The following is a 13,995-nucleotide window of genomic DNA, read 5'->3' as shown; positions in this document are numbered from 1 at the left end:
AGAGACCAGGGAAAGGCACAATTGCTACTAGATATGCCAAATGTAACAATGGAGAGATTGTCTTGTCTTGATGTGAGCCTTTAGGGGCAGAATGTAGCAGGTACTACCTATGATTTTGTTCCCGTACATTTTCATGATCACACATCGTTTCTTTCAATAGGTCATCTCCAAAACAAAATGCTCACGCGTGTCTCAGCTGTTTCAGTGTTTCATGCCTGCATTCTTGTACTTCAACAACAACTTGCATTCACATAGCAACTCCTAGGTGGGTAAGCATCCCCAGGCGCTTGACAGCAGGGTTATCGACTCTTAGCCATGCACCAAATGCATGCTTGGACAAATAAAAGAGGAGTAGATTTTACAGAGTATAATGAAGGAGAGAAAGATAGAGAGACGCAAATATTTATGTAGGGATTTCCAGAACATTGAACCCCTTTTAGAAATATGGCTAGCAGTAATCGAGTAATGAAAAGTGTGATTGGGAAGGCTTTGTATCCTTAGAGGAAATGTTTACGTGAGGGGAAAAGGAATATATTGTTGGGAGGGTGTGCTATTTGCCTCTCTGAATTGAGGCTGGGCCTATGAAAGTTTGTACAACGTTGAGGAAGTGCTGTCCTGTCATCCGTGTCATCTTTTGAACCAACTGTGAGACTTTGCCAATGCTACAGGAGCAATTGCTAACTCTCATGACACCACTGGAAGAAGAGAGCTCTATCCTTGCCATTTGTCCACTGTTCCTGCTTTTCCCATTCATATGATTCAAACTTTCATTTATATAACGTTAGGGTAAAAGCCACTGTAGCCTGACAAGACCATTAGAGAGAGAGATGACTGATTATACTTTAACCTGAGGATCACCACATCTCACGTGGGGGATGAGGTTGAGAAGGAAATCCTTCAATGGTAATCTCAGCCAGTGCAGGAATTGAACCTATGCTGTCGGTGTTACTCTGCGTTGAACACCAGCCATCCAGCGACTGAGCTGATTGACCTCTTTCATTTATGAGATGCCTGTGGGACAGGAAAGTTTAACACGTGTTGCTAACTTCACGTGTCACACGGTCATGCTCTATGATAAGTTAGAACTGCACAGCAAGAGGCCATTCAGCCTATTTTGTCCATGCCAGATGAATAAATGAGCTGCCCTTCTAATCCTATACTGTAGCACCTGCGCTGTAGCCTTTTTTAAAAAATTCATTCATGCAATGAGGGTGTCACTGGCTAGACCAGCATTTTTTGCACATCGCTAATTGCTCAGAGGGTAGTTAAGAGTCAGCCATGTTGCTGTCCGTCAGGAGTCACAAGTAGGTTAGTAAGGATGGGAGTGTCCTTTCCTAAAGGACATGATTTGGAGATGCCAGTGTTGGACTGGGGTGTACAAAATTAAAAATCACACAACATTAGATTGTGTGAATTTTAACTTCCTGAAGGACATTAGTGAATGAGTTGATTTTTTTTTCCTGATAATTGGCTATGAATAGATCTTTTTAAAACTGAATTCAAATTCCATCATCTGCCATGGCACGTTTTGAACCCGGGTTCCCAGGAGGTTCTGGATTAATACCACTAGGTCATTGCCTCTTTGTAGATCATGTGGTCAAGGTCTCAACGCTTCAGGTGCTGATCTAGGTTTCTTTCACATGAATTGAGGGCTTCTGTCTCAACCACCAAACTTGCCCGTGATTTCCAGACACCCACAACCTTATAGAGGAAAGGATTTTCCTCATGTTCCCTCTAATCCTTCTACCAAACCAACTTTAACCTGTGCCCCCGTAAATTACCTCTCTGCCCAGACAAGCCCGAGTTCCCTGTCCATCTTCTCTAACCCCCTTTGTTATTTTGTACATCTTGATTAGATCAACCCTCAGCCGCCTCGTAACAAAAATAACCTTGCTCTGAACAATCTCCCCTCGTAGCTGGACACAAAACTACTTCTGTAGCCTAGCCAGTGTCTTGTATAGTTCCAGCACCACATTCCTGCCTGTGTTCAATACCTCACCCAGTGAAAGAAAGCATCCCATCTGCCTTCTCCAACTCTTTTTATTGACATGCAGTACCATCTTTAGGGACGTACACTCCAAGGCCTCCCTACTTCCTCTACCCTCTCAATCCCCTCCAGTTTGTTGTGTGTTCACTTGCTTTGTTTGCCCTTCTGAAATCTACAATCCCTCACTTCTCTGAATTCTATTCATCATTTTATCAGCCAAATCATTGATCCATTCCTGCATTGATAGCCACCCACTTCAAAATCAATTATGCAGCCATTAATGTGTGTCGTCTGCATACTTCCTGTCATAGATCTCTGTGGCCCTAATGTGGAATTGGCCATTTTGGTGAGATGCAGGAGGGCAATTGGTCCACCAGAGATCAGTGTGTCCGGTATTCAGGAGACTAGAGCAGAAGTTGGGGGCAGCATGGTGGCTCAGTGGTTAGCACTGCTGCCTCACAGTGCCAGGGACCCGGGTTCGATTCCAGCCTCGGGCAACTGTCGGTGTGGAGTTTGCACATTCTCCCCGTGTCTGTGTGGGTTTCCTCCGGGTGCTCCGGTTTCCTCTCTCAATCATAAAGATATGCAGGTTAGATGAATTGGCCAAGCTAAGTTGCCCATAGTGTTCAGGGATGTGTAGGCTAGGTGCATCATTCATGGGAATGTAGAGTAATAGGGTAGGGGAATGAGTTTGCGTGGGTTACTCTTTGGAGGGTTGGTGTGGACTTGGGCCAAATGGCCTGTTTCCACACTGTAGGGACTCTGATTCTATGAAAATGGAGGAGAGAGACAAATAAGCCAGAAGATTACTGGGGGAAGGAGTTCAGCTTACTCTACAGCACCGAGGAATGTTCACTGTGGCTGGTCCTTTGGTGCTTCAGACAGATTTCCTCCCACTTCTCTGAATCTAACAGTAACAGCATAACCTTCTGTTCAAGGTATAGGAATACTTGGACGAGGAATCAAATGTGGGTTGTCAGCCACACCAGGAAAGCTGTCACTGAGCTCCTCTATCTCACCTCAGCTTCTGGTACTCACTGACTTCCTTTTCTCTGTCTTTCTTCCCCCCCCCCCCTCCAGGGCAGCATCTGAAGTTCCCTGTGGTGGCCTTATGGTTGACGATCGGTCTCTCAATTTGTCTGCTGGGGCTGCTGGCCGCCCTGGGATACGTGTGCAGACGGAAGATCCGGCAAAGCTGTGAGGAGAACAAAGCGGGTATGTTCAGTGCTCGGGCGCCCCGTCCCTCTAACCCCCCCCCCACCCGCTCTCCTTCCCCCACCCCCCACCACCACTGAAAACAGCATGGCATTTCCCAGGATGGCCTGGGAAGCAGACTGACCTCTTGACCTCCTTTGCACCACAAGCGTCGACATTAGTCAGCTGAAAGGCCAAGACAAAGGTCACTACATAAACCCCACACTAGCTGCAAATCTCTGCTCTTCCCCAGTGATCGGGAGCCACTCAAGTCTTAGAGAGTCTGTCTGTCAGAGAATCCACGTGACTCCTTCCTCTCTCTGATGAGAAGCCGCGTGCTTGAACAAGATTGAGTGCGTAATTGCACTTTCGATGGGGGAAAGGGGGATATGTTCAGGAAATGGAACCTTTCTAGGTTTCGCCAGAGAGTCAAGGCTGCCCACAATTTTGAGTTTAAACCGAGGGCCGGTTTCTGCAGCAAGTTCTTTCTGACTAGTTTAAGGTAAAGGCCGTGCTTGACCGATCTTGCAGATGTTCACATCTGTGAATGTATTCAGAATTAGCTCCATAACAGCACCACAGAAAATGACCGCATCACAGATTGTAAATTGTAAGGGATGTGGCGAACCAGCCACGATGTGGTCAAAATGACAAAGTATTTGCAGCAGAGAAACAGGTCGTTCAGGAGGTCTTTTGGTGCAGTGGGCAATGTTCCTGCCTCCAAGCTAGAATCTCTGGCTTCAGGACCTACTCCTGGACTTGAAGGCCAAGGAGGGTGTGTTCATAACAAAACATCAACAGATGGATTAACATGCTGGTGAATCCTTTCAGGGTGTTAAGGCTGGGAGGGAGACTCCAAGTCAGCCATGTTCTGCCGACAGACTGGTGACCTGCTTCAGGAAAAAAGTAGCCACAGAAATGGACATTAGCTCATGCTAGTACCAGTACGTCATTTCTCAAGTAAGGAGACCAAAATGTCATGTAGTACTCTAGGTGTGACCTCACCAGCACCCGTTACAGCTGCAACCTAACCTCCCTGCTTTTAAACTTAATCCCTTTAGCAATGAAGGACAGAATTCCATTTGCCTTCCTAATTACCTGTTACACCTGCAGACCAACCTTCTGTGATCCATGCACAAGGACACCCAGGTCCCTCTGCACAGCAGCATGCTGCAACTTATTACCATTCAAATAATCGTCCTTTTTACTGTTACTCTTCACCAAAATGGATGTCTTCACATTTATTAGCATTGCATTCCAGCTGCCAGATATATTCCCACTCACTTAACTATCTATGTCCCTTTGCAAGGTTTCACTGTCCTCTGCACACTTTGCTCATATTAGTCTCATGTGCAAACTTTGACACACCACACGTGGTCCCCAACTCCAAATCATCTGTGTAAATAGTGAACAATTGTGGCCCCAACACTGATCCCTGAGGCACACCACTAGTCACTGATTGCCGACCAGAATAGCACTCATTAATGCCCACTCTTTGCTTCCTGTTCGTTAACAAATCCTCTACCCATGCTAATGCATTACCCATAATGCCTCGCATCTTTATCTTATATAGCAGCCTTTTGTGCGACACCAATTTGAAGGCCTTTTGGAGGTTAGGTTGCAGCTGTAACGGGTGCTGGTGAGGTCACACCTAGAGTACTACATGAGTACACCACATCTACTGGGTCCCCATTGCTCTTGATGTCTTCATAGAATGCCAAAAAATTTGTTAAGCTGCCCAGTGGGACAATTTCTATCTAGATATTTTGCTATTTCTTCCTTGATAACATTTTCCCCACTACAGAAGTTAAGTAAGCTGGTCTATAATACCCCATTTTTTGTCTACCTCCCTTTTTAAACAGCGGCATTATACTTGCAGTTGTTTATCTTCTCATAGACTCTTCGCTACCTATCCCCCAATCTCTCTGAAAAACCCACGACAAAACACACCTCTTAAGACTACAGCATCGTCACCCTTCGCTCAAAGGGTAGTGACCCTGTGGAACTGTCTATCCACAGAAGGTTGTGGAGGCCAAGTCACTGAATATATTCAGGCAAGAGATACATTTTTAGGTTTTAAGTGCCATGAAGGGTTGTGTGGAGAAAGCGGAAATGCAGTATTGAGGTAGAGAATCAGCCAGGATCATGTTGAATGACAGAACAGACATGAAGGGCCAAATGGCCTACTCCTGCTCCTAGTATCTGTGCTTTTCAGAGTGATGCGATGTGGGTCAAAGTACTAAGAACTTATGGCAAATACAATTCAAGAATACTATTGATGATATTCCGGTGAAGATTGCAGAATCAGTGTGATAATTGGTCTGACTCTTCATTCCCTGACACTCCAGCTCAGAGTAGGTAAAATTTCCTGCAACAAATTAATCATTGTATCTGCTGTATCACACTGAATCTGTACAGCAGAATCCTGCGTGATTAGCTTTTTAATTTGTGTTTTTTGCTGAATTAACTATGTTCCACCTTTTGACTAGTTTATACAGAGCGTTCTAATCAATTTTCTAACTGATCCAGAAAGACGACAATGGCATCAACAGATTTTCACAGTTGCCTTTATGTTGAAGAGACACACTGGATAAATCTATTTGTGCGGGTGATGTTCAGGGGTGCATTAGTACAATTGCTGGAATACCAATTGAGATGTCCTCCCCATGCTCCTGGAACCAGGTGGTATAAGCCTAGTTGCTCTGCATGTCCTCTGACCTAGATTAAAGTGGTGCTGAAAAAGCACAGCAGGTCTGGCAGCATCCGAGGAGTAGGAAAATTGATGTTTCGGGCAAAAGCCCTTCATCAGGAATAGAGGCAGGGTGCCTGCAGAGTGGAGAGATAGATGAGAGGAGGGGTGGGGGTGAGGGTGGGGCGAAAGTAGCATAGAGTACAGTAGGTGAATGGGAGTGGGGATGGAGGTGATAGGTCAGAGAGGAGGGTGGGGGAAGGTAGAAAAGAGTACAATGAGTGAATGGGGGGGGTGGGGATGAAGGTGATAGGTCAGAGAGGAGGGTGGAGTGGATAAGTGGGAAGGAAGAATTCCCCTTCCCCCACTTCACCCCAGCTCCAGCCTTCCAGCTCAGCACCGCCCTCATGACCTGTCCTACCTGCCTACCTTCCTTTCCACCTATCCACTCCACCCTCCCTCTCTGACCTGTCATCTCCATCCTCAGGACCATTCATCTATTGTACTCTATGATACTTACTCTCCACCCCCACCCCCACCCCCCTCTCATCTATCTCTCCACTCTGCAGACACCCTGCCTGTATTCCTGATGAAGGGCTTTTGCCCGAAACGTCGATTTTCCTGCTCCTCGGATGCTGCCAGACCTGCTGTGCTTTTCCAGTACCACTTTAATCTAGACTCTGGTTTCCAGCATCTGCAGATCTTGTTTTTACCTATGCCCTCTGACCTCTCAATCGTGCGCATTAAGAACTTGAGCTCAGCTTTACACCTGACAGATGGGCACCCCTGCCCTTTCCCTCACGGGGGGGGGGGGGGGGGGTGCACCCCACATTTCCCTTCTTGGCACACAGCAGGCACCCTCCCAGTGCCAAGCACCCAGTGTGAAGCCCAGCCTGTATAGGTCATTGTGCTCAACACAAGAAACCATTGCCACACAGTCGACAACGATATTATACAGACCAAGCAGTGGTACACTCGTGCTGTCACTGGGCTAGAAATCCGGAACATCGGGCCTGTGTCCTGAAGAACAGGGTTCGAGTCCCACCATGGTACGTGGTGAAATTTGAATTCAATAAAAATCAGGATTCAGTAGTTCATCCAATGGTGATGTTTGATTGTTATCTAAACAATTATCTAGTTCACTAATGTCCTTTTAAGGAAGGAATTCTGTCGTCCTGATTTGCTCTGGCATACATGTGAGTCCAGTCTCAGAACAATGTAGTTTACTCTCAACTACTGTCTGAATGACTAGGGATGGGCAATAAATGCTGGTCCATGAATGATGCCTATATTCAATGAATGAGTCAAAATAAATAGTGGGCGTCCTGCTTCGATCCTTCAGACTGAGAAAAGAAATGTATGACGGCGAAAAAGAAAGGCTCGATCCAACTCTAGCAGTAGCCCTACTTTCACATACACCCACTATAATAGTATCTGCCGGTCACAGATAGACACTGATCAATGACCAGGGGACCGCAACCTTCGTAATCTCTTTGTCCGTTAATAAATACCAAGAGAGAGCATCCTTCTGACAGATAAGGGAGTTATAGGCCAGGGGAGCAGGCTGAAAAGTGGAGTTGAGTCTGTAACAAGATCAACCATGACAGCATCAGGGAATGAAGACCATTTATCCCACTGATTCTGAAATCTTCATTGGAATATCATCAATAGTACTTTTGAATTGTATTTACCATAAGTTCTTTGTTCTTCCTTTATTGCTATAACAAATTTATTATAATATTTGATGCTTGGCTCCAACCTTTTGACAATCTAGGGTTTGCTGACATTGAATTTTTGCCTTTTCCTTGCTTCCAATCCTTGGGATATGTAATGACAGAAGCAAACATCCGTGACTTACACAATACCTCAGTAGTTAGCACAGGATCTACCGCTCTGAATGCAGAACCTGGAGTTGTCTCTACCAAGGAGGCAAAACTCAAGAAATCCACAAAACTCTGAAGAGTCATCAAGGCTGCTTTAATTTGGAAAAGAACTATAACGCATGCCTGCTGATTTCACAGATGCGCAGCCAGAGATATGTTTGTAAATCAAAAATGATGCTGATAAATGCACACTGAAGTAAATAGTCCTCATGATGAGTGTATGAGATTGGGAATTATAGCTTTTAGGAAAGTAAAAATATCCATAGGCAAACTAAACGATTGCATTTAGCAACTGCCTGCTGTGCAGTCAATACTTACTAACATATGTCTTGACTAACGTAAGCAAACCTTTAAGAAAGACTTTAGATGTTTGTACTGAGTCACTCCTTTTTCAGTTCCCTAACCCGTTATTCAAACAAGATACATTTGCAGGAACAAGAAAACACTCCATTATCTTTCTCTCTGTAGATAAACAGGATTCAAGCAAAATTACCTTTACTTCCACAGTGTGCCCAATCAACCTCATGTTACTGTTAACGGACCAGACCAAACCCTCAAAATATATTAAGAAGATAGTCTAGAGCTGAACCTTTTCTTGTTTTAAAGTTGAATGTAAGGTGTTGCACTCGAAATGCAATTCAATAGGTCAAATGACCAGATTTGAAGCAAAACACACTTTATTCATCCACTATAGTTAAAATACAAGAAAAGAGAAACATACAGAAAAGAATTGGCTTAGCTGTAACTATCAAAATGCTTAACCAAATAAGCGATGCAGTAACTATTATTAATTAACTGTTCCAATATATTAACATCCTGTAAAAATACCTTTGGCAAAAGGCAAATTCGGAAAAACAGGTTGTCTCACATCTAACTCCAGCAGCAGGAAGAGAACGCCCAGCTTTTAGCTATAACAGTGAGAGGGAAAAACAGCTTCCACGTCTAGCTTCAAGACCCCAGCAACTGCTCCTGAAAACCTAAAAAGCGAAAAATCGTGGTTCTGTGGGAGCTTAACCACACCCATTCAGGCTGCTTCTATTGTTCCAACTTTTAAAAAAAACCTCAAAGTCTCATAGACTGTTTACTCTAGTGGCTCTGCGTAGACAGCTTTGTGTATCTGCCTTAAAACTTTTCTTCAAAATAAAACAGGACAAAATATACCTCTTATAGTTATAGTATCATCACATTACATTCAGAGCATCTTAGGAATAACAGGACTTAAAGGTTTTAACGTTAGCAAGGAATTGTGCAGTTTTTGTTTCCTCCTTTACACTTTCGAATAAGAGGTATGTCTCTCTCAGGGTTTTTAGTCTGTGAATTTATCCGCCCTAATTTATTCCAGACAGTGTTAGATTCTTGACAGATAAGGGAGTTGTAGGCCAGAGGAGCAGGCTGAAAAGTGGGGTTGAGTCTGTAACTAGATCAACTGTGACTTTGTTGATTGGCCTAATGCTTTTCCTAAATCCGATTTTTAAGGATATGTGGCCAAGGGGAATGGAATGGGCAGCAAATGTCTGCTCACAAAGTCTCAGGCATCATTGATTCTGGGAAGTGGAGGGCAATTAATCGGGTATGGGATGGGGACCCTACAGTCTTCTTTCATTCAGCTCAATTAAGTCCAAGATCGGACAGCTAGTGAACAGACCTTCTGCCCTGATGTCAATCGAGTGAAATTCTAATTGAATGTACAACTTGCCTACAACTTGCTCCCTATGCACAGGCCAACATCTTCAGCAGAATGGCGTCCCCAGTGGCCCACACTGGAAGTGTGTGCCCACTCTGAAGTCCATTTTTGGGGTCATTGTCTCCGCTCATAGCACCAATAAGCATCAAAACAGGTAGAGCTGGAACATAAGAACGTAAGAACTAGGAGCAGGCCATCTGGCCCCTCGAGTCTGCTCTGCCCATTCAATAAGATCATGGCTGATCTTTTTGTGGACTCAGCTCCACTGACCGGCCTGCTCACCATAACCCTTACTTCCTTCACTGTTTAAAAATCCATCTATCTTTGCCTTAAAAACAGAGTAGCATCAACTGCTTCACTGGGAAGGAAAGCTCAGATCTTATAAATACTAACGCTTCATCTTTCTGTCATTTGTGTGGTTTAATTTAACTAATTGAATAACTTTTTGCTGAGACCAATTTTTATTTATAGATTTGATATACAAGTGAATAATTTATTGCCGACACACATGCATAATGTATAGTTGAGAAGAAACCAATCCTTTGAAGAGCCCACAGAGTTTTTTTTATTTCCTCGGATTTTGGGGATAAACCAAAAATAAAATGATCAAAAACTCCACATCAAAGAGCTTTTCAAATAAAAGTGGAAGTGGAATTGGAACAGCTCCCAAGAATATACTCGTAAACTCTTGCGTACAAGAGATAATGCACTGATTGAAGCTGAGTAATGATTGTAAAGTCAGGGAGCTTTATATCTTTACTTCCTGAACTACCCACAGACCAATATAAACTTAAAACAAAAGATCTGAAACAAAAATAGAAATCGCTGAAGGAACTCAGCAGGTCTGGCAGCATCTGTGGACAGAAAGCAGAGTTAACATTTTGAGTCCAGGGCTACTCTTCATCAGAACTGTTAGTAACTGGAAAAATCTGGTGCTTATGTCAGGAGAGAGGTGGGTGGACTTGGATCCCAGAGAGACAGAGATATGAAAGGGATAGGTAACCAAGGAGATAATGGATAGTAGGTCAGGACAGAAGGAAACAAAAACTGAAGTACAGGGGCTGCTGGAAATCAGAAATTGAAATAAAAACGCAGCAGGTCTGGCAGCATCTATGTAGTAAAAGCAGAGTTAATGTTTCGGGTTCAGTGACTTTTCTTCAGAATTACAATATTGGCATTTAGTGGTTAAATAATCTATTATTCTGTTAACATTTCCAATAGAGTTAAGTTGTTCCAATTTCTTTATTTTGTTATATTTTAACTGTAATGTATGAATAAAACACGTTTTGCTGCAAATCTGGTAGTTTGACCAATCGAATTGTATCTGGAATGCAACGCCTGGCATTTGCCATTAAAATAAGCAAAACGTAGAGTCGAGGCTACCTAATATATTTTGAGGTGGTTTGGTCTGGTCCATAATGATAGGCTTGCTGGATTGTCTTAATCCCTCCTATTCATAACACCTCATGCACACAGAAGGTATGATGTAACCACACTTCATGGCAAAGGTCCTATCTCAAGTCTCAGCCAAATTTGGTTGAGGTTGAAAGATCAATGTGCCACCTCCCAGTCTGTGGAGCTGTGCATCAACTCACTCTTTGCCTCCTCCCTCTCACCTAACTACACTGCTAGTTTTCCACAAGGAACCTAATATTTATTTTACCAATCTTTTAACATGCTTGTAACTTGGATAGAAATTGGAGTAACTGAGAGACAATGAATATACACAAGTGTAAATCTAAAGAAATATTGCTTAAAGGTGGAAAACCCACTGAATAATTTAAAATATAAGCAATTAAAATATCACAAAAGAAAGAAGAAATTGGAATAACTTAACTCTATTGGAAACAATAACAGAATAATAGATTATTTAACCATTAAACACTAACTGTTCCAATATTGTAAACACCTCCTTGGCAAAAGGCAAATTCAGTAAAATAGATTCTGAAATCTACCATACATCAGGAGCATTTCAGAACTGACAGCCAGACTACTGCGACCACTAGGACTTATAACAGCACACAAACCAACATCCACTCTCAGACAACAACTCACCAGGACGAAGGACCCGATACCCAGCATGAGCAAAACCAATGTAGTGTACAAAATCCCATGCAAGGACTGCACAAAACACTATATAGGACAAACAGGAAGACAGCTAACGATCCGCAACCATGAACATCAACTAGCCACGAAACGCCACGACCAGCTATCCTTAGTAGCCACACACGCAGGCGACAAGCAACATGAATTCGACTGGGACAACACTACCATTATAGGGCAAGCCAGGGAATTCCTAGAAGCATGGCACTCATCCACAAACTCCATCAACAAACACATCGACCCGGACCCAATATACCGGCCACTACAGCGGACAGCTGAAACTGACAACCGGAAGCAGCAGGGACAGGCCACTATAAATGCTGGAGGAAACACCACAGAAGCGCTTCACAGGAGGCTCCCAAGCACTGAGGATGTCACCTAGACAGGGGACGAAATGTTTGCAACAAAGATTTCAAGCTCGGCGAACAGAATCACAACAACGAGCACCCGAGCTACAAATCTTCACCCAAACTTTGAACAGATTGCCTTACAGGAAATTCTCCAGTCCAAGAGGGAAAAAAGTGTGTGGTGCTGGAAAAGCACAGCAGGTCAGGCAGCATCCGAGGAGCAGAAGAATCGAAACATTGATTCTCCTGCTCCTTGGATGCTGCCTGACCTGCTGTGCCTTTCCAGCACCACACTTTCGACTCTGATCTCCAGCATCTGCAGTCCTCACTTCCTCCAAGTGGTAAAACATCAAGAGAAACCTGTGTGTGTGTGTGTGAGAGAAAGAGAGAGAAGAGTAGGGAGAGGTGCGCTGCAGCTTCCATCTAGCTTCATGACTCCAGCAAATGCTACTAAAAGACTAAAACTAAAAATCCTGGTTCTGTGAGAGTTGGCCACACCCATTCAGGCTGCTTCTATTGTTCCAACTGTAAAAAAAGTTAAGCCATTCAGCCCATCGAGTCTGCTCTGCCATTCGATCATGGCTGTTAAGAAGAGATTGTAAAAGCAGATACAATAACAATGTTTAAGAGGCAACTTGACAGATACAGGAATGAACAGGGAATTAAGGGATACGGCTGCATAGGGTCAAAAGTTTTTAAGTTTCGAAAGGCACCAAGTATCAGCACAGGCTTGATGGGCTGAAGGGCCTGTTCATTGCTGTTGTATTCTTTTTCCCTTTCTTGGGAGGGCGGAACCAGGACATGAGGGATTTGAGTATGAAGATGGGAACTTAAAGTTCATGCAGGCAGGTTACTGAGAGCTGGGCTGGTGGGTGAATAGGGTGCTTGGTCACAGCTTGACTTGCTGAAAAGTGAGAGGAATAGTGGAGCCAACTTGTGATACACAGGAAAAAGGTGCGGCATGGTGGCTCAGCAGTTAGCACTGCTGCCTCATAGTAGCAGGGACCCGGGTTCGAATCCAGCCTCTGGCGAGTGTCTGTGTGGAGCTTGTACATTCTCCCTGTGTCGTGTGGGTTGCTTCCGGGTGCTCCGGTTTCATTCCACAGTCCAAAAAAGATGTGCAGGTCAGGGTGAATTGACCATGCTAAATTGCCCATGCTAAGTTGCCCATAGTGCTGAGCGATATGTAGGTTAGATGCATTAGTCAGGGGTTAGGGTAGAGGAATGGGTCTGGACGCGTTACTCTCCAGAGGGGCGCTGTGGGCTTGTTGGACTAAAATGGCCGGTTTCCACACTGTAGGGTACTCTACATCGTCTAGGTGGGAAGGTGCGCTAGCATTTCTGGGATGGTCATTGACTCTCCATCAAGCTTCCTGCTCAGCAACCAAGATGCATCCTTGGCTATCCATTTCATGAGTGGCGAGCCCTCAGCATGATGGTGGGAAAGAAAATGTTAAACTGATAGAAATGTCATTTGACTGGTGAATGACTAAATGAGACGCTAAGGTAGCTGTTCAGTTGGTTAATTAACGAGTCAGTATTTGCAAAGGTGTGAATGGGGGTCATCAACCTGCTGCCTAAGCATTTGTAATTAACTAATTGAATTAAAATTATGTTTATCAAATACATAGCAGCATGAGTGGAAATAGTGTTTTTTTAAAGCAGGGGGGGTGGGGGAGCGTGGAATACGATCAATCTGAATGGATTAAACACAGTTAAGCTGACAGTGATGTGAAGCAGATGGCACATTGAAGGGCACTGACAAATTTCTGTACAATTCTGCTGAATAATTCAAAAGTGGAATTAGGGAAAACATGTAATTGCTGCTGAGCTGTCCTGCATTACCAGCAGAACATTAAAACTTATTTGTTTATCATACGCTGCGTCAACTGTGTCTCAGTCAAGATCTGTGTATCAAGATCTCAGTCTTGTCTGAGTGGTAAGTCTGTGAGTTCAAGTCTCATTCCAAAAACCTAACAGATATTTTAACCTGACACTGCACTTCATTATAGAGTGCGAAGTGCAGCACTCCAGGATGTTCGTCTTTTGGATAAGTCATTAAACCAACATCCTTGTTAATTACATTGTTAAAGGCTTGTTACTGTCAT

At 43.9% G+C, this 13,995-nt stretch overlaps 1 protein-coding gene across 6 annotated transcripts in view; it reads left to right on the top strand.

Moving 5' to 3' along the window:
- The window catches only part of cd276 (CD276 molecule), a 356,577-nt gene that overhangs the window by 253,976 nt on the left and 88,606 nt on the right, over positions 1-13,995 (top strand). For all 6 annotated transcript variants that reach the window (XM_087982239.1, XM_087982237.1, XM_087982234.1 and 3 more), the window contains one exon: positions 3,068-3,202. In XM_087982239.1, coding sequence (XP_087838365.1) covers positions 3,068-3,202 — 135 coding nt within the window. The remainder of the gene's footprint in view (positions 1-3,067; positions 3,203-13,995) is intronic.

This window comes from Chiloscyllium plagiosum, unplaced genomic scaffold (assembly GCF_037043375.1).
Source record: "Chiloscyllium plagiosum isolate Xiang-an unplaced genomic scaffold, Cpla_swu_hap1 HiC_scaffold_42, whole genome shotgun sequence".
Taxonomy (NCBI): Eukaryota; Metazoa; Chordata; class Chondrichthyes; order Orectolobiformes; family Hemiscylliidae; genus Chiloscyllium; species Chiloscyllium plagiosum.
Note: the sequence above shows the minus strand (reverse complement) of the source record. Positions and strands in the feature narration are given on the sequence as shown.